At 45.8% G+C, this 18,250-nt stretch overlaps 1 protein-coding gene across 4 annotated transcripts; it reads right to left on the reverse strand.

The window, feature by feature from the left end:
• Window positions 1–16: 16 nt before the first annotated feature.
• On the reverse strand, window positions 17–17,803 carry LOC122193418 (histone-lysine N-methyltransferase MECOM-like). Of its 4 annotated transcripts, XM_042894195.1 has the most exons (7): window positions 16,757–17,794; window positions 8,168–8,270; window positions 6,660–6,876; window positions 3,901–4,048; window positions 2,928–3,084; window positions 1,882–1,943; window positions 17–1,182 (listed from the first exon to the last, which is right to left on the reverse strand). In XM_042894195.1, exons 2-6 carry the CDS (start codon window positions 8,214–8,216, stop codon window positions 1,909–1,911), a joined length of 606 nt encoding a protein of 201 aa, XP_042750129.1. In that variant the 5' UTR covers window positions 8,217–8,270; window positions 16,757–17,794; the 3' UTR covers window positions 17–1,182; window positions 1,882–1,908. The 4 variants fall into 4 exon arrangements, with proteins under 4 accessions (XP_042750129.1, XP_042750130.1, XP_042750127.1 ...); XM_042894196.1 differs by lacking the exons at window positions 17–1,182; window positions 1,882–1,943 and adding an exon at window positions 1,955–2,130 and having other exon boundaries at window positions 16,757–17,792; XM_042894193.1 differs by lacking the exons at window positions 17–1,182; window positions 1,882–1,943 and having other exon boundaries at window positions 2,782–3,084; window positions 16,757–17,803.
• Window positions 17,804–18,250: the final 447 nt, after the last annotated feature.

Genomic DNA, 18,250 nt, shown 5'->3' on the forward strand with positions numbered 1-18,250 from the left:
GCTGGCACAGATCTGGTCTTCCTAGAAGTTCAGAACGTTCTCTTTTAAGGAACATGAATAATTAGCAATTATTACTCTCCATTAAAACTTATTATCCTCCATTAAAAGTCAAAGAAACCAGGAAATATTCTACTTCTGCAGAAACGCAAAATTACATACTAAGAATTGAGAGAGATCCTTACAGACTGTTAAAGGGGGATGCAAATTAACCACTTAGCTAATATATTTGATCTTAGCTTTGAAATTAAATTGATAATGGCAATAACATTAAAATATGGAAATCTTTACTATCATCTTGATCAAACAATTAACAGCTGTACTGAGGAGTTCACCTCTTTGAGCCCACCAGTTATTTAAAACTATTTGAAGGGAGGTCTCTTCCATTTAACAGTCTATTAAAAAGTGGGCTTTCAAGGTTGACCAAGAAGTTTCGGAGCCAGGCCCAAAGTTCTTTCCCTACAGAGGTACCTTACTCTTGGGAACTACCTTGGGGAAGTCAGGTGGGATGCGGCAGAAGCTGCTGGTTCTGCAGATGAAGGGTGCAACTCAACCATACTGCCTTGACTTCTACTAAGCGTGAGGAGCCAGAACTGCCCAGGCAAGTCCCTGTTACAAGACCCTCTTTTTCACCACATGACTTTTATTCCCAAGCAAAGCTTTGCTTAAAATTTAGTAGATGGGGGACGGTTATCAACTTTAATTGCTTCCACATATCAAAGCAACAGAAGCTGGGTTTGATTTCTCCTGTTACACCTTATTACATCCTTTAAATCTTAGCACCGTACTTTTAAGCAACTAACTTGTAAGGGAAGCTTCCCTCCTCGCAGCTTTTATTGCTGCACAGACCCAGGTTTAACACAAACTCCCAGCCTGTGTCCGAAAGTGAAAAAAATCATATGCTAAAGCACCCTCTGCACTGCAATCGTCTCTGGAACCCGAATTAGCTAGCAGTTAAGTTTGCATATTTTCTGCTTATTAAAAAAAAATGACTGTAAGTACTATTTTGAGTGCATTTGACCTATTATGGCATGTGGTTTCTATTTGGAGAGGCTGGACATTCTGCAAAGGCAGTGAGTAATTACCTTAGTGTTGGTGAGTTTTCACTCAAGCTTGGGCGGTGCACTGTAATAAGAGACAGTTGCCATAAACAGACTGGTAGAGTAAATCATGGTGTGTGGCCTCCTGGTGGAAAACAGATATCTCCTTGAGGTGACCCTACCCTACCTCCCTCCCATTGCTCAGCAAAGCCCACTGAACATGTGGTCTCCAAACCCTTTTGTTCTGTAATTACATGGCTATTATTCAGAGATTGCTCAGTGGGTTTTCATCTCTCATTCTGTGCATTTCAAGAATACTGGTTGCTGGTTTGATTTATCAGAGTAAACAGTAACAACAACCACAAAAAAAACAAGTTAGGAATTATTTCATTTAAGATAGGCACCACTTTTACACTTCTTTGTAGGGCATGGACTGCAAGAGGACAAGCCGAAGGTTTCATCCATGGGCCAGAAGTTAATGTGGTCTAATAGTTATTAATGTAAAATGCAATTATTTAACCTGTAATCCTAGATAAAAGAATTTTTTAGTGACATTTATTATTAGACTTAGTTAGTTATACACTTTCTTACTGAAGAAGACCAAACAAAAAGATTATCTAACTCACTGGCAGATATACAGGCTTCCCACAAACGACTCTTTCAAGCCATGCACTGAGGTTTTATAAGACTCAAAGCACATGTCAAAGCAGCATTGTAGAGCTCCTAAGCAGGTGTTTTCACTGAGGAGCTAAATGCATAAGCTACAGGTGCCCACTCCATTGAGTGGGACCATGCAGTGTGAGGTAGAACTCCAGCCTTGCTGTCCTCTGCTGCTACAACTCACCTGGGTGAGGTGCCACCTCTGTCAGACTTAGAGTGCATTACGAGTACAGAAAATACAGTCAGCTGGAAAAAAGTATCAAGGTGACATTTTGGTAAATTCTTGTTGAGAATAGCAAAAGTTGAAGTTTAGAAAACAAAGAGAGGAGGTCATAAAGTGCTTTCTGAGCCATAACAGGTGCCTGAGAAGACCATTGTGGAGATTAGCACTTGCCAGAACAGTACTCTTGAAATATTTTCTGCGTCTCCTTTCCTGGTGAAAGGAAGAGAAAGCAACTTGCAACACTACTGTGCACCCAGATTTCTCCATCTCATAACAGAATCTGGCCAAGTAGCAAACATAACGCCTGGGAGGACTCTGAGGACCTGATTTATAGCCCAGTGTAGTCAGGCCCACATGGGAGGCAAGTTTTATTGCTGGAGCAGCTGCTGGCAAAGCTCTTATAGCTAAACCCAATACTTAACTTCAGGGCATGCAAAAGAGCTTCGAGGAGCGAGGCAAGCTCCTCTGGCTGAAATACACTGGCTTTAAGGTTTTCTTTCCAATTCCCACCAAAGCCATGCTATCTGCTGTTGAGATTCAGTGGCCCCAAATTAATTAATTTCTAAAGCAAAGCAGCCTTTCCGGTCCTGCTGGCTCTGCCTAATGCCCCATGCATCTGGGTCCAGCACCGCCTGCAGCACAGGGGCTGGTGCTGCTGCAAAGGAGCACAGAGAGCAGCCAGCTCAGCACGGTGCAAAGCACAGCTCCTCCTTGCCAAAACTCCCTCCCCACTTGCTCTTTGCATCTATGCATGGAAAAATATCCCAGGGACAAAAGGTACATTTATACAGCATGCAGTGTCTGCCTGGAAAGGAAAATCATATGAAAATAATGCTTTGCATCAGACTGTGAATTACTCAGTTCTCATTCAGTAACTCACAGCCCCCATGAAACCTGTGGGAAATGCCAAGGAAGCACAACACAACCTCCTGCTCGCAGGTTACACTGTTTTTCGACCAAAAAAAAAAAAAACACACTTAACCGAAGACGCTTAGTGGAAGACTTACATATAAAGGGTTTGACACTGCTGTGGATGTGTTTATGCTGTTTGAGGCCTGAAGATGTGGCAAAGGTTTTGCCACACTCTGGACAAGCGTGAGCACGAGCCCCAACATGCTGGGAACGAATGTGCCTCTGGAGGTTGCTGGGGTCCGTGAAAACCTGCTAGGAAATGAGTACTGATTAACCAAGAAACTTAACTGCGGAAGAAGCCACTTAGCACAAAATCCAGAACCACTGGGAGATTTGTAGGACTAAAACCAGCAGCTGCTTGTTGCACTGCAGCCTGGCCAAAGGGCATCAATGGGAGCTGTGCCTACAAGATGGGGCCTCGTTTTTCCAGGGTCAGCCAAATATTTGGTGGAGCGGTTAACCCCTTTGCAACCACCACAGCAGATGCAATTACCCCTGCAATTGGAAGTCATGCCTTTGAGGCCAGTGATTTCCTGCTTGGCATCCTCACAGAAAGTCAAAACATAGCTATCTGAAACCTCTAAACACGACTGCAATAGAAATGCTTGGCGGAGTGCATGGCAGCATGAAAGCTAGGGCTTGGCTGCATCTTTTGAGTATCAGGTCAATGTAAAATCTCCATTATTGCAGCAAATCTACTTAAAAACAACAAAGCCCTTATGTAAAAGGCCCAGACTTTAAGAATCTTGTGAAAAGAAACACAGAGCACCACATCTTCTACCAATAATCTAGGTAGCAAGCCCAGTGCTGGGAGGTAAAGCAGATGCTCTGGAGATGAGATGGTTGCACTCACTTAGAACAACCAGAACCTGGCATTATTTTCTTATCTTGCTTTCTATTGCAGCAGCATCTTTCTAAATCAAACGGGGTAGAAAGCTAACATATACAAACTGAAGGTTTAAATCCTTAAGAAACAGGCACTGCAGAAGCTCTATGCCCTCACATATCCCACCCTCAGCTGCCCCCATGTGCTCAGTGCCACAGAAACAGCCTACAAATTCACTGTACCTTGGCACAGTTCTCACACTCGTAGTGCTTGCCGCTGTCATGCGACATTTGGTGACGTATCAAGTTGGACTTCCAGTTGAAAGCTTTGGGGCACTGGTCACATTTGTACTCCCGCTCCTCGCTGTGGGACAGCATGTGCTTCTCCAGACTGCAGAAACAGGAATGAGCAGCACATCAGAGCAAGAAGAGGAGGCAGCAGAGCGCATAACCTCCAAACAACAACAAAAAGAGAAAAAAAACCAAGCCCCAAAGGCCCACTCCTGACAAACCCAGGTCCTTTGAGCCCCAGGCACACCACACTGGGAGGCAGAGCATCCCCTCCACCCCACAGTAACACTGTCTGATGTTTCGCCAGGCCACTTGCAAAAGCTCCAGAAGATTATGCTTCCATCACTCCCAAAGGAGATTATTTCATACACCTCTCAATATTTCACCCCGGTAATTCCTCCCTGCAGTCTGAATCGTTTCTGCCTTATTGCTTTCACTCCAAACACACCTAGGAACCTACTATCTGATGGAGCCTCACTCCTTTGATGGGAGTCTATTTTTCTTGCAGCAGGGGTAGATCAGAAATAACTCCACTAGTGAAACACAAGGAGCGTAAGTGAACAGAGCAAAGCTTCTGAATGGAGAACACTTAATGCAAAGTTATATTTGATGATTATTAAGTGCGTTCAATTCTACTTGTTTATTCATTCATTTCTTAGCAGTTGGTTCAGTCTATTAGTAGCATACTCAATCCTCACCTAATTTCTGCTGTTCATCTTTGAATTCTTTTTCACCTCTGAGCTTTCTGAATTCCTCTTTTAGAATTAATCAGCTGCAAATATATGTTTGAATACATTGCTCATATATCAAGCCACAGCTCACGCTATTGCTTGCAGAGAGATCCATATATAACATAGATGGGGATTCACAGAAATGCCATTGGAAAAGGGTTTCCAGCCAACACAGATCAGTGCTTCCTTGTCAACGTTCCCACTGATCTCTGCTGGATCTGTAGACAAAACCTGAGGGGTTTACAGTTTGCCCTCTGTTGCGTAGTCCAAATGGCAACTTGCACGCTCAGCTACAAGCAACAGAAATTCTTTCATCCTGCTGATGCTCCTAAGTTCTACCCCTGTTAGGCTTTCTCCTTCAGGGAAAAATATTTCCTGCTTCACTTCCTAGCACTCAGCTAACAGCTGTATCTCCATCATGCCCTGGTAAACAAACCTGCCGTAAGACCTAGAGAGGCACCCAGGCACCTGATGTGGCTGCACCACCCACAGACCTCAATCTTCACACTCAGCTCTTTCTCAATTTAATTACACACACCCTCAAGCACAGCTCATTCGAGCCTTTTGTTTTATATAATCCCTACATAACATGCTTCTGTACTTTTTTTTTTGCTGTGAACTGTCTTTGTGGTGTATTAGCTTCTCAATAATTCAAGAGTTTGGAGAATGACTGCATTCTTTCTCATTTTTCACTTTCTCACAGTACTGCCCATCTATTTATGATGACTCGTTCTTTGTTTTCTGCCCTTTCTCTTCAATATTTAATATTTTAAGCTAAATTTACATTTGCTCAATGATTCCCATATGTTTGATATTGTCCTCTGGTTCACAGGCAGAAAAGAACTTCAACACCAAATAGCTCACAGAGTGGAAAGATGTCACAGTCCCAACCTATGCTGCACCCACCACTGCTGCAGCTCTTCTGGCTTCATCTACTGACCCGAATCAGTCACTCAGACTGAAAATTAGACATGTGGAACTGAATACAGCCCAAGCAGCCAATGAAGATAACACTGTATCTGCACAAACACAGGGCTGATGCACAAGAGCAGTGTTTGGTACACTGTGCTTTCATTTTGTTATCATTCACTCTGTGGAACTGTAACAAGCAGTTGTGTGACACTGCATCCTCACAGCTGGGATCTCATCCAGGATCTGCCTATTAAGATAGCTCAGCACAACTGCTATATGTTGGCTGAGGTCAACCTTCCTGCATCCTCAGACTGAACTTACCAAAACATGAATTTGTGAGCAACGTACTACAGAAGCTCCTGAGCACTCCTAATAGCTTTCAGTAATTTGCAAACTTTCCTACAATGTGATACATTATAAGCAGCCACAAAAGAACTACAGTGATGGGAATCGTCTTCAGCATATAAAGCTGAACTTTTTATTCACATTCCTACCTATACATATGTTGGGGATGTAGGCATATAGGTCTGCCTGTTTAAACAAACAGGAATATACAAGAAAACAATGAATCCCAGTGTTTCAAAACAGAAGAGCTGTGTATACACACGTGTATGTCTACATATACGTATGTTCACATATGTTAATATCTTGAACACAATCTAACCAACTTGCTTCTGCCTACCATGCCTTGTTTGCAACGATAAATGAACACCACTCAGAGGTACTCTAATTTATCCCTACCTAAAAATAAGGAGACCAGACCTCAATTCATTTGAACCATAATGACTCCTCTGACTTCACTGCCACCAGCCCTACTCAATCCAACTAAACATGCTATTATCAGAAGATCCAGTTCTTAATTTAAGGTATCTATTAGGGGTTAATTTCTGATCTATCAAGACACCATTATTTCCATGCTCTAAAACCAATGAGCACAGAAACTTATTTACCTTTACTATTAGTTTGTACACAAGATACCCAATTCTGCCCTGCCTGATGCCCTGTGATTTGACTGAAGCCATTAGAGGATTTGCTTTACTCAGTCACGTTCTAAGCACTTAATCCTACCTTTGTAAGTCTGGGAAGACTTGATCACACTCTTTACACTCCTGGATTTCGTGCACATCCCGAAGGTCACTCTCATTCTCAAGCTTTTTCTGGAAGTCCTCCTCCACCATGGAGAAGGCGGAGTGTGGTGTGCTGCAGGGGAACTTCTGGTGGTCCACCAGCTCAGCCTTGGACTCAAAGAGCTGGTCGCAATCCTCACAGCGATACTGGCGCTCCTCTGCAAGAAAAAGGGTTGGCATAGGGAGGTAACACCAGTTTGGGGTCATTTTTAGTTACTCTCAGCAGTTCCACGACTGTATAGTTAAATAAAGAGTTATTCTGTGAAAAATATTATTGGTAATAATAATAAAAAATATGCTTTATGATGCTAATACTTCAATTCTGTAATATATAAACGCAGTGTTACCTGTTAACTGCCTGGGTGATACATCCTATGGGAGAATCCCTAATGTTAGCTTGGGACAGAAGTCAGCATGTTTCAAATTACTTTAAAAGGAGATATCCATGTCCTGAGGCGGATATCTACAAGAGGCTGACAGTCTCTGACTTCCTGAATGAAGCAAACTTACACAAACATCAGCTACTGCAATAGCCAGAAAGGCATTTACGGTTGGTAGAAATCTTTCTACTTCCATTAGAGCTCTCTTCCAGCACCCAAGGTGAGCCAGATATCCAATAAAACAGTCACAAAGTTTTTCTCACTGAAAACGAAGATCACTGGAGTACTACTTAGGGGTGAATATTTCATTCCATTAATTATTAGCTCTTACCAAATAATTAATTCACTGAAGAAAATCCCAAAATGAAGAGGTGAAGAAAAGCAGCTCACAGTGCTCTGTAGGATTTTCTACTGACGGCCCACATGGGCAGCCACATGCCCTGTTGTGGGCACAGCTCAGGAACTGAAGATGCAACACCTGTGTGCTGCCTGAATAATGAACGAGCACGAGGAGGAGGGTTGGCTGCGCTCTCAAAAGTGACAGCAACATTAACAACCTGAGATTTTCTCTTTTTAAAAGAATAGTTTTTTGACAAAACTACAACATAAACATCAAAAAACCCACAACCAACCAAAACCAGATTCTAATTGGGGTCCATACATTTTAGTCTTGAAGGACCAGCACAGCCTGGAGATAATGACATGGATTCCATTCCTCCTCTTGCAATACCCAAAACCAGATTAAGTTTCAATTCCAAAGCCTTACTGCTGCCTTCAGTTACATCTGCAAACCCCATTTCTGCCATGGAGGTTTGAGTATATGAGGACTGAAAAACATCAAGAGGTGCAGGATTGCAATGCTGAGAAAAGTCATCGTTGAAAAGTAGAGCTTAGCAGACTGGCAGGTCTGCTAAGGGCAGGTGGTAAATAAATGCAATCATGGTCCAGCTGTCCTCTTCAGCTGCTGGCAGGCTATTCTGGAATTCAAAGGTATTGCAACAGAGAAGAAATCTTGCTACATTTTTGCTTAATTTCAATGGTATTTCATATTAGATAAGAAGTGGCTAACCATGAATGTCCGGAGCCATTGTTTCATGTGAATAATCTTCACTCTTCATGAACAGTAATAGCTCCTCTCCTGGCTCAATGTCTGCCACTACTCTGTAGAATATCTGAAAAAGAGAAAGCGAGGTGAATACCATGAAAGGCAAAGAGGCAGTTAGTGCTGCAGAGCTGACACTGAGTGCCCAACCAACCCCTGGCACAGGGGCTGCAAAGTGCTGGGGATGGGCAGCCTGGGCTGTGCAGGTAGGCTCTTTCAGCCCCAGAGCTGTTTCTGCCTTATCTTGAAGATAAAGAGGAAGTTGCTTTCAACAGCCTCTGCTGCAAGCAAGCTGCATGATGACTGCAAACATCACCAGCAATTCACATGCTCAATTATACTAAACTTACCAGCCAAGGTGCCCATAAAACATGTCCCTGAGTGAGCAACATAAAGAACATTTCTCCTCTTGGTTGCACTGAAGAAAGTAATTAAATCACACCTGAGGAAATTCTGCTGATCAGCGTGTGGGCATCCAACCCCACCTGCTTCTATTACTTAGGTAGCTCAGCCAGTAACAAGGGATGGGGCTTGTACAATACAGCATGCTTCTTTGCTCTTAAGTTTCAAATGGAAACCAAAGGAACAACTTATCCAGGATGAAGATATGCACAGATGCTTGTCAGCAGCCTCAGCCACAGGTGGCAGCTGCTCCTCTCTCCATGGGCCCCATTCCTGTCACTGGGAAGGAGTCCAGCAGAGAGGCAGGGGCCATGCACCCTTGGTACCACACACCCACAGCAAGATCATGCCTTGCTGCCAGGCTCTGCCAGAAGGAAGCTCCTAAAAAATCCATCTGGCTGCTTTTTCTCTCAGGAGAAAACATAAGGAACACTAAAAATCTCCAAGAAGCCATTCAAATAAATATTAGTAACTTTCTCAGGCCTTGTTAAACAAAAACACACGAAAGCTGTTTCCTACCCTAACAAAAGACGTATTTGCATTCCCTCTGTCTAGTGTATTTTTAAAGGTTTTACCCTCAAACTACTAACTCTCAAGACCCATTCTAGTGCTGTGAGAGAAAGGCAAAAAGTCAACAGCTGTTTTGCCACAGGCCAGATGCAGGTAACCCTCTTGCACAGACTATCTCACACAGCGTACCTCCCTTGCACAGCCTATTGCACAGCATACTCCCCCTGCACGGCATATTCCCCCTGCACAGCACATCACCCAGCTCTACGCAGCACAGAGCAGCTACCCAGGGCCTCCAGGAGGTGGCTGTACAGCCTAATGGTTATTGCTGCACAGGCAGCCCCAGCCCATAGATATGTGCTAACTGCCTAAAACTAACTAAAGAAGACGCATTTCCTCTCTGATTTGTTTTCTTTTCTTTGCCTTGCCCCAAAAGCTGCTCTGGCAGATGCTAGCCTAGAGACTGCTGGAGTCATTGTGTCCCACCACTCAATATCCCATGTCAGGCACAACAAACTTGCACTGTAGCCTCCTGCTTACAGGGAGTATCACTCCAAAAAGACAGGAGCAGGCATTCACATGCAACCTCTCCTCCTAAGGATGTTCCTCTTCTTCCACATTGTCTTGCCCAGCTGTCAGAAGGGCTTGCTTGGGCTCTTTTTTCCCCTTGTCAGTCAGATAATTGTACACAAGCTGCATGGTTCATTCTCTAGTTCTGTTTCCCCTTAGAAAACAATGGGCTTCCCTCAGCAACAAACAACACCATTTTTTGTCAACTTTTCAGCTTCCTTTCTGAAAGCTGATTAGACTCTGAAATGTGACACACCAGCCCCCGGTGCTGCAAGCCCCAGCACCCTGCAGCCCTCATTGACAGCAGCAGCACTGCTGGGGCACTGCAGACTTATCCCAGCTCAGCTTCCTAAAAATCAGGAGCGTGGTTCCGAGGTCAACAGTGCTGTGTTTGCAGACTCGGGGCATTCCCCTTGCATTAATCTTGTTTTTCACTAATTTACGTGGACACAGAACCAAATCAGAGCATTCAGCACCCTGCCACTAAGTCTTGAGCAAAAATAATGCCGACGGTGTCTAGTTAATGTTCTTTGAGATCACACAAAAGAGGACACAGGTGATGCTCACACTCACGGTCCTGCAGCTCCTTGTTGATGTCAGTGCTGCAGAGAACATGTGCTTCAAGCAACACCTTTTTTCTGAGGTCAGCAGTGCATCCGCACAAAGTCATTAACAGAAACCAGAGTGACCCTCCCCGGTATTTTTCCTCCAGTGCTCTTGCTGTCCCATCCAGAGCACTCTGACTGATCTCTTCACCTCTTGTTGCAAGGTAAGGACGCATGGACCAACAAGGAGGGTCTTCTTTGTCCAGCACTGTGCTGTGCTGCATCTCATCCAGCTGTAAAGTCCTGGTGTGATGCAGCATCTTCCCTGCAGCCATGGGACGAATCACTCAACAGGGTGCAAACTCTGGAGCCAGCTGTCCAGCCTGGCTGTGTTGGTACTCAAAAATACTGAAATATCAGAGATGATGAAGCAACTGATCAGAAATTGCCAGGCCAGCCTCTGTGGGGAGAGAGACTGAGGGGCAAAACTCCTTTGATGAGGATGAGTGAAGTGTTTTATTTGGCACCTCAAGGCCCACTAAAACAAGGTCTGAGTCTCAGATTTCCAGCTCTGGCATTCTGACATTCTTATTATTAAAGAAACAACTATAACGATTACTAAAAATAGCAAAGCCCTGTGCATACAAAAAACCCACCTGCTCCAAGAGTTTATATATCCAATTGCTTTCCACAGAAATGAAACATACTGAACATCAGGAAAAAAAAAATGATCCTGCAGGTAAGCATAGCCTGATTTCAACACATGTCCTTATTGTTTAAGGCTTTATTTTCACTCTTCCCACCTAAAACCTCATAGGAACTACCCTCTCTGAGAAGGCACCGACCTGCCCTGTGAAATGCAAGGGAGAAATGTAACCAAAAGAAAGAAAAAAAAGGCCAAGTCCAGACGCGCTTTTCACATGCCCTGGGATCACTGGTGTGTGACTGCAGTTTATATAGGAAGAGAAGCATCGGATCCAGGTCTGGAAGCACTTTCTGAGTTCAGGGGTCTGAGGAGGCAGCCTTGTGCGTCCACCCTGTGTGTGTGCTACCGAGCGGGAGGCAAAGCTCCCAAACTGCTGCCCATGAGGGGGAAGGAGAGGGGAAGAACGCAGCACACGCAATTTACTTTCAAATGGATGAATAAGGCCTCATTGTTATGAATCCCAGTTTACTTTTCCTGGTCAGGCACTTGAAATTTTATTTATGCTTAATAGACTGCATTTGGCATGTGTAAAGATGACAGAGGCGTGAATTATGAATGACCTTCCACCCCTGCAGGAAGTTGTAATAATTGAAATAATAGCGAAAATACGCTCCCCGAGAGCGGGGCCCGGGGCTGCGTGCTTTGAAGCGCCCTGCGGGGCACAGGCTGTGTCAGCAGGGCCCGGCCTTCCCCACGGCCACAGACACCGAGAGGGGAAAAAGTGGCATCTGTGTGAGCTGCCGTGCGTGTGTGTCACTGGGAAGTGGGAGGACGAGCTGCGAACTGGCTCTGAAATGGATGGAGGAAAGCTGAGGAGAAAGGTCCAAATGGCACAAAGTCAACTCTCGGTCTGTGGTGAAGAACTGCTGAGGCTGGAGGGCTGTATTGGGAAAACGAAGCCCTGTTTCAGGATATTCTCCTGAAATGGCACACGGAGCGCCCGCGTCTGTCGGACTGCAGGCAGTCCCAGCACAGGACATCCTGCTCTGCGTCCCCTCCCAGTGATGCTCATGCCTTCCTTCATGGCAGGTTTCTGGTGCATGTTAGCCCAGGGTCTGGGTTAGGGTCTGACATATCCAGACAGGCTCCTGCAGACACTGGCACGATCCCACTTGCTCCACTGACAGCCGCCTGCACTCAGGCCCACACAGCCCTGCATCCCAACATCCTATAGCCACTGCTGAACGCCACTCAGTGAGCAACTGTCCCACTGTCCCTGCAAGCATCTACAAACCTCTGAACCCCGCCGTGCAAGTGGGACTTGACAGCTCTCATCACCAAACGGCGTTCCTGCTTGCAGACAGCACGCTCTTCTGCTTTTATTAATCGTCAATGAAGAGCTTATCGCCTTGCAGAGAGGCGACAATTAGCTGCCGGTTTGGTGCTGAGCAGTTCCTTGCAGGTCACGTCAGGACAGGCTGAAGCTCAGGCAGGATGCTGGCAGCACTGGGCTGCAACAAGTCAGGCACTGGGCAGGAGGCTCAGCACAGCATCACCTCTAATTGCCACAAATGGAAAACCGCAGCCGATGAGCTCCTGGTTCCACCAGCCCCATGCTAGCACGACCTCGCTCCACTGGAAACAGGTTTTCAGTGGGAGCTGGATTAAGCTTTATTTGCTTAATAAACTAATAACTCGTAGGAGGAATAATGACAGAATAGGGCCCCGCATGAGCTCAGCGCACACATGCCCTCCTGACCCATAACAGCCAAAACCTTAATTTCACTCTCTGACAACAAAGCCTCAAAACTATTCGTTAAATACACAACTTTTGCAGGTGGCTGTGTGTGTCTGGGGCTGCTGGACGAGTCTCCGTGTTTCTCTGCCTGGGAGCTGCACGCCGTGCCGGGGGGGCAGAGGCAGTAAAACCTGAAACATGAGGCTGTGCCTGCAGATTGCAAAAGTTTGTAAAACTTGTAAGAGGGATCGGATCTGGTGCAACCTACAGCAGTAGGTTCACTCACCTCCGATTGTATCGCTGACACTGCGCGCATTGTTAAGAGTGTTATTCTACTGTTATTTCTCCCACTGCAGGGGCATATGCTCGAGTATATGGGAAAAGAGCACACATAAAAACAAACCAACAAAAAACCTCCTATTTCAGCTCACGCAGCAAACCAAAACCTCAGCAAGCTGACTGTGAGCCACGTGCAGCTTTCCATAGATAAACCAACAGGAATCTTCCAGGAGACCTGGAAGCTCAATGCACTTTTACAGCATTATGTGGCCACATCACTGTCACAGGTCTGCAAGCAATAAGCAAGACAGACACAATTTCACGAGCTCTAATTCAAAGTGCAACCAATATTTCCCTACGCAAACAACAACAAAAATAAACAAATCTAAAGAAAGAAAGGAAGAAAGAAAGAAAAAAAATTCCAGCTTAAAGGTGACTGTGATCCCAGCTTCAAAATGTGCTTGGGACTCTTCACAGTCCCTGACACACCATCGCTATAGTTACTGTATTTTCCACCACACTTTCATTAACATGTATATTTAAAAATAATGCTTCTGCTGGGATGACAGCACTGCCAGAAAGTCTACCGGGGCTAATCGTTCTGAAATCAGTAAAAAGTGGAACTAATAGATATTTACTGATAGATAACAGAGGGGACTTGTCTAAGTTAGCAGAAACTGCTATTGACTCCTGACTTTGAGCTGAAAAAACACACTCCGAGCAAATAATAGTGACAAGACTTTGCAGCTCTGCACACACTGCAGTGTCTTTGGGGAAAAGGAAAAAATGAGAGTGTGCTGTTTGTGGAATTTTATTATTCATACACATCTTGAATTACACACAATCAGGTTAGATTGGGTATGACAGGAGATAATAGGAAGACAGCAAAGAGAAATCCTAGATCAACTTGGTTTGAAAAAAAAAAATCAAAAATAAAAATGCAGCTTTTAAACCCTCCTCCACCTCCAATCAAATGAAATACGAGTTGCATCCCGCGTGCATGTTTTGACTGCATCCCACCATTATCGAGCTGTTCATCTCAGCAAAGCCCATTTCTACAGCCCTAAAAGAGCCCAGGCCTTTTGTAAAGCTGATCCCAAGTGATGAAACTTAACCTCAAACATGAGTCGGGGGGCGGGGTGGTATGCCTCTGAAAAAAAGTCTGCTCGAGGAAACAACAAAAAAATGTTTTTCTTTCACTCTTTTTGTGAAATGCAGAAGGTGCAGCTTAGCAGAGCGACCAGATTACACATCGAGCTGAGCTGCACCGAAATCCTGCCTCAAGCAGTCTGGGAATCATACCTGCCTGTCACTCAGGCTTGAATTTAGTAGCATGAACTTGCGGCCAGCGTGAGGCCGAGTGCTGGCAGGATCTCGTACCTTTTCAGGTACGGCACAATGTTTGCTTGCGAATTTTACAGATGAGTTGAAGCAATTAGAGGAGAACAATTACTGCTGATCAAGTGTCTGTGCCTCGGGAGTGCAGGAGGGCTTCTGCAGAGGGGATGCTCCGGGTGCTGTGTGGGGTGCCAAAGAGCTGCCCCCAGGGATGTGGGGACAGGGGGACGTAGGCTGCACCCCAGCTTGGCCCACACCCTACACTTCTGGGGCTGCGTTGCTCCTGCGATGCTCTGGCTTGAGCTGCAAGCACTGTGCATGCTCTCTGCTTTACCCTGCTGTTTTCTGCCTAGGAGCTTCAGGAGCAGACTGACACAGCGCAATGCTTTGACTTGCATTTGTCACTATTTCTACATGGCTGCGTCTGGTCATGTAACGTCCATTCCCCAGTTTGCCTCCCTATTATATTTTATATTACCTCTCGTGAGCTCGTGCCAGAGGAAAGCAGAAGGAGGAGCTGCTAGAAAAGCTTTTTTTGGTTTGAGATTCGAGAGCACATTTTTAGCATTAACTTTTTAGGTCCTGGCCATAAAACGCTGGAGTACATGTACAATTCTGTGGGTGAATGTGCAACGTTTCCAGAGGGTCAAATGGGCAACAATCTGCTGCTGACAGCGTGCAGCTCACAGAGAGCTACTTGAACGACGACTCATTTTTAATTTCCAATTCTCAGCAACAATATGCCATAAAAATATAGAATTATGAACGGCACGGCACCGTGCAAAATAAATAACAAGTCTCCAGTGAATGAAAGAAATTATTGGCAGCAGTACAGCCACCATTACCAAATCTCAGAAATGTAAACACTAAAAAAGAGAAAGTTACAAGCACCATAATTCTCATTCCAGCAGCGTCCCAGCGCTGGTGCGTGGCTGCAGCTCCAGGCAGATGCTGCTGTTCCAGCCCAGCACATATTTCCCATCGCAGAGCACCACTGCCGACGCAAACGCCGTGAGTCGCTCGGACCAATTCACGTGATTCCCTCCCTGCCCTCACCTATTTCTGCCAGCTCTCATTATGAAACGTCTGAATTTGCTGTTCCAATTAGCCCGGATCGTTTCCTTTTCGTATCACTGCTCCATAAATGCTTTGCGTTGAGAGAATTTATCGGTTTTCCACGTAAAACATAATTTCAACTCACAAAATGCATTTTTCATTTACTAATAATCTTTATGGTTTCTTTAGCTAAACCAGCTGCTATATAAAAACAAATGCTATCTCGGCCGGCTGGGTCGTTCCGTGCTATGTGTGCTCCGGGCTGAATTCTCAAAGTTGAAAATTAAAACAATCCTCTGTTACAGCTCCTGCTGAAGCTAATGGGCAGCGGTTCCAATCAGCGATGTGTAGGAGCGAAGTGCGCCGCGCTGGGGGCTGAAGGAGCAGGCTGCCTCCCATCCATTTCCTTCACGTAAGGAATTTGATTGGAAAGAGTGATTTCTAATGGAAGCTTCGTGCCCGGTTGTGATTCTTCTTTCAATACTGTCAGGGCAATTAAGCCAGCTGAAGATAATCTTTAACATTCACCTGATGCGGCTAATTAAGCGGTGAGAAACGAAACGCCGATTGAAGGCATCGAACGCTGCATCGCAGGTATCGAAGTTTGGACGTGCAACAAGAATGCCCCATCAGTTGGTGCTTTGCTATCGTCTGTATTTCACTTTCTTAAAGCACGGCTCCCTCAACCTGACTTCACCCATGGAAACATTTCACAGCGGCGCACGTTTTCCACAGACCAAAGCAGAGCCTCACTGAGGGAACACCTAATAACTCATCAGCGTAATTGAAAACAAAATGCGACGCTGCGTCCTTCCTCCCTGTCCCAGCCTCTCCAACACACAGCAGAAGTAACACTTCAGCCTAACAAAGAGTGGATTTCAGCGCGCCAAACAAAAAGAGACAGCGAAGCATCGGCGATCCCGGCTCAGCACACAAGTAGCAAAGCGTTCGGGAAGGCATAATAATATTTGTGCACGTGTGCATTCAAAGGCAGAGCCCCACGCGTGCAGCTGTACGGGTGGGATTACCAGCTCTGCATCTTCACCTCCACTCTGCCATTAATTGCACACTGAGGTTTCTGCTTAATGCAACAGTTTCATACAGCAATGCAGCTGGGGTGGGATGGGAACCAGAAAATGCCTCTAATCCCAAATCAGCAAATAATGGCTCTGTGCTCCTCAGAAAGCAGTCTCCGTTTTTATCAGACACAAGATTAATAACAGCAGTAATAATAATAATAATAATAATGAAGAATATGAATTGAAAAGTGTGGAAAAATAGGAAAATTCATATAATCCGCAGCCCAGAATCAAAATTACTCTATTCTGCATTTCACATCTGTGCCTTATCTTCTGCTGTAACAACAAACAGGCCAAAATCTGTTGTGAATTGTTGCTTTTTTTTTTTTTTTTTTTCCCCATGACACCTTAAAGTTCCTTAAAATGTAAGTCCAGAAAGTGAACGCCACATACCTGATCACTTATCTGACATGCAACAAGGTTGTGCTGATCGTAGCATCCAGCAAACTTGATGTATTTGAGCCAGTTTCCTACATCTGGTTGGCTGGCGTCTACGCAGAACTTCACATTGCAAAACTCATCCAAGATCTAAAAGGAAGAAGACGAAAGGGTCAACCTTTGTGCTGCTGTCCGGGAGCACCGTGCGAGGAAAAATCAGAGGGTTTCAGATAAGCACATGGGTCAGAATGCAGGGATGCAGTGAGAAGCATGCTCCTCTGTGAGAATTTATTAGCAATGGTCAAAATGCAGAGATAGTTATAGAAGGACAACAAATGTGCTGAGAAATGCCTTGACAAATGTCTACACGTAATCGAGACGTTGTCTAATTATCGCTAAGAAACACTGCTGACTTAAGAGGCGTCTGAATTTCACGGCATTTATTTCTGTTTAAAATCAAGGTTTTAATTAAACATGAGCTGCCAGGGAACGGAACAGCGATTACGAAAAGAACTGACTGTGGTTTCATTGGAGTTTTCTGCTTTGGTTCCGATGTGCGCTGCCTGCAGCTCCCACTGAGCCCTTTTGGATCTGTGACCCCGACCCAAACTTTGCGGGGGAGGCGGCGTTATTTATCTCACTTTAATACTTGTGCCTCCCAAACAGCACTTAAATCACCCCCCTTAATTAGAGCACAAGAATAGAGCTCCCCGTGCCAAACTCGAGAAAATAAATGAAAAACAGCGTAAACACTCGTGCAAAACATGGCAGCGTTCAAGACACGGCAATAAATGGTTCCAATAATGCAGATAATAAACAAATATCAAACGCAGATAATAAACAAACATCGAGAGATTGCTCGTGGACAAGAGGATGTCCCACTCTGATAGCGGGACGAACCGCCGTGCTGTCCATGGGAGCAGTGCCAGGCTCGGCCGCAGGCTCACTGGGGCCTGTCCTGCGTCCCGCACGGCGCTGCTCCCCACGCACCGCTTTAAACTCCCGCAAACCGAAACGCAGAGGGAGACGGTGGCCGTTTCCCCAGCGGGAACCGTTCGCGTTCACGTCAAGAGGCGGCGAGCCGCCGGCCTCCGAGCTGAAGTGTCGGCGATCCCGGCACCGTGTGACGCTAAGCGCACGAGAAGCCACTGCCGGTCCCTGGCGGGGCTGCCGCTGTTGCAGCCCGCGTTCGCTCGGGGAGCCCCGCGGAAAGCGTTCCGCCCGCTGCGGGGCTGCGCGGCTCCGGCGGCCGCTGCCCGGGTCACGGCCCCCAGCGGGGCCCCGCGGGCGGCGGGATGGGGGATCGGGCCCGGCCGTGTGTCTGTCTGTCCGTCTGCGTCTCTGTCTGTCCGTCTGTATCTGCACAGCCCTACGCGGGGCTGTTCGCAGCGCGGCCGCTTCCCTCCCCTCCTGGGCTCCCCGTCCATCGCATCCATTTTTTCCAAAAAGTGAAAACCGAACCATAGCAAACCCAATCCCAAACCAATACAATTAGAGTCCCCCCCCCCA

The sequence above is a fragment of the Lagopus leucura genome, unplaced genomic scaffold (genome assembly GCF_019238085.1).
Source record: "Lagopus leucura isolate 7727_CA_CO unplaced genomic scaffold, USGS_WTPT01 95-9_obj-0_obj, whole genome shotgun sequence".
Taxonomy (NCBI): Eukaryota; Metazoa; Chordata; class Aves; order Galliformes; family Phasianidae; genus Lagopus; species Lagopus leucura.

Bases quoted from the DNA above. Each gene is read 5' to 3' on its own strand.
- LOC122193418 (XM_042894193.1), bottom strand. From the start codon at position 8,216: ATGAAGAGTGAAGATTATTCACATGAAACAATGGCTCCGGACATTCAT. The intron at 4,049-6,659 runs GTAGGATTAAGT...CTGTTTCTGCAG, and splicing joins GTCTTCCCAGACTTACAAAG to TCTGGAGAAGCACATGCTGT. The intron at 3,085-3,900 runs GTACAGTGAATT...CTCATTTCCTAG, and splicing joins AGTGTGAGAACTGTGCCAAG to CAGGTTTTCACGGACCCCAG.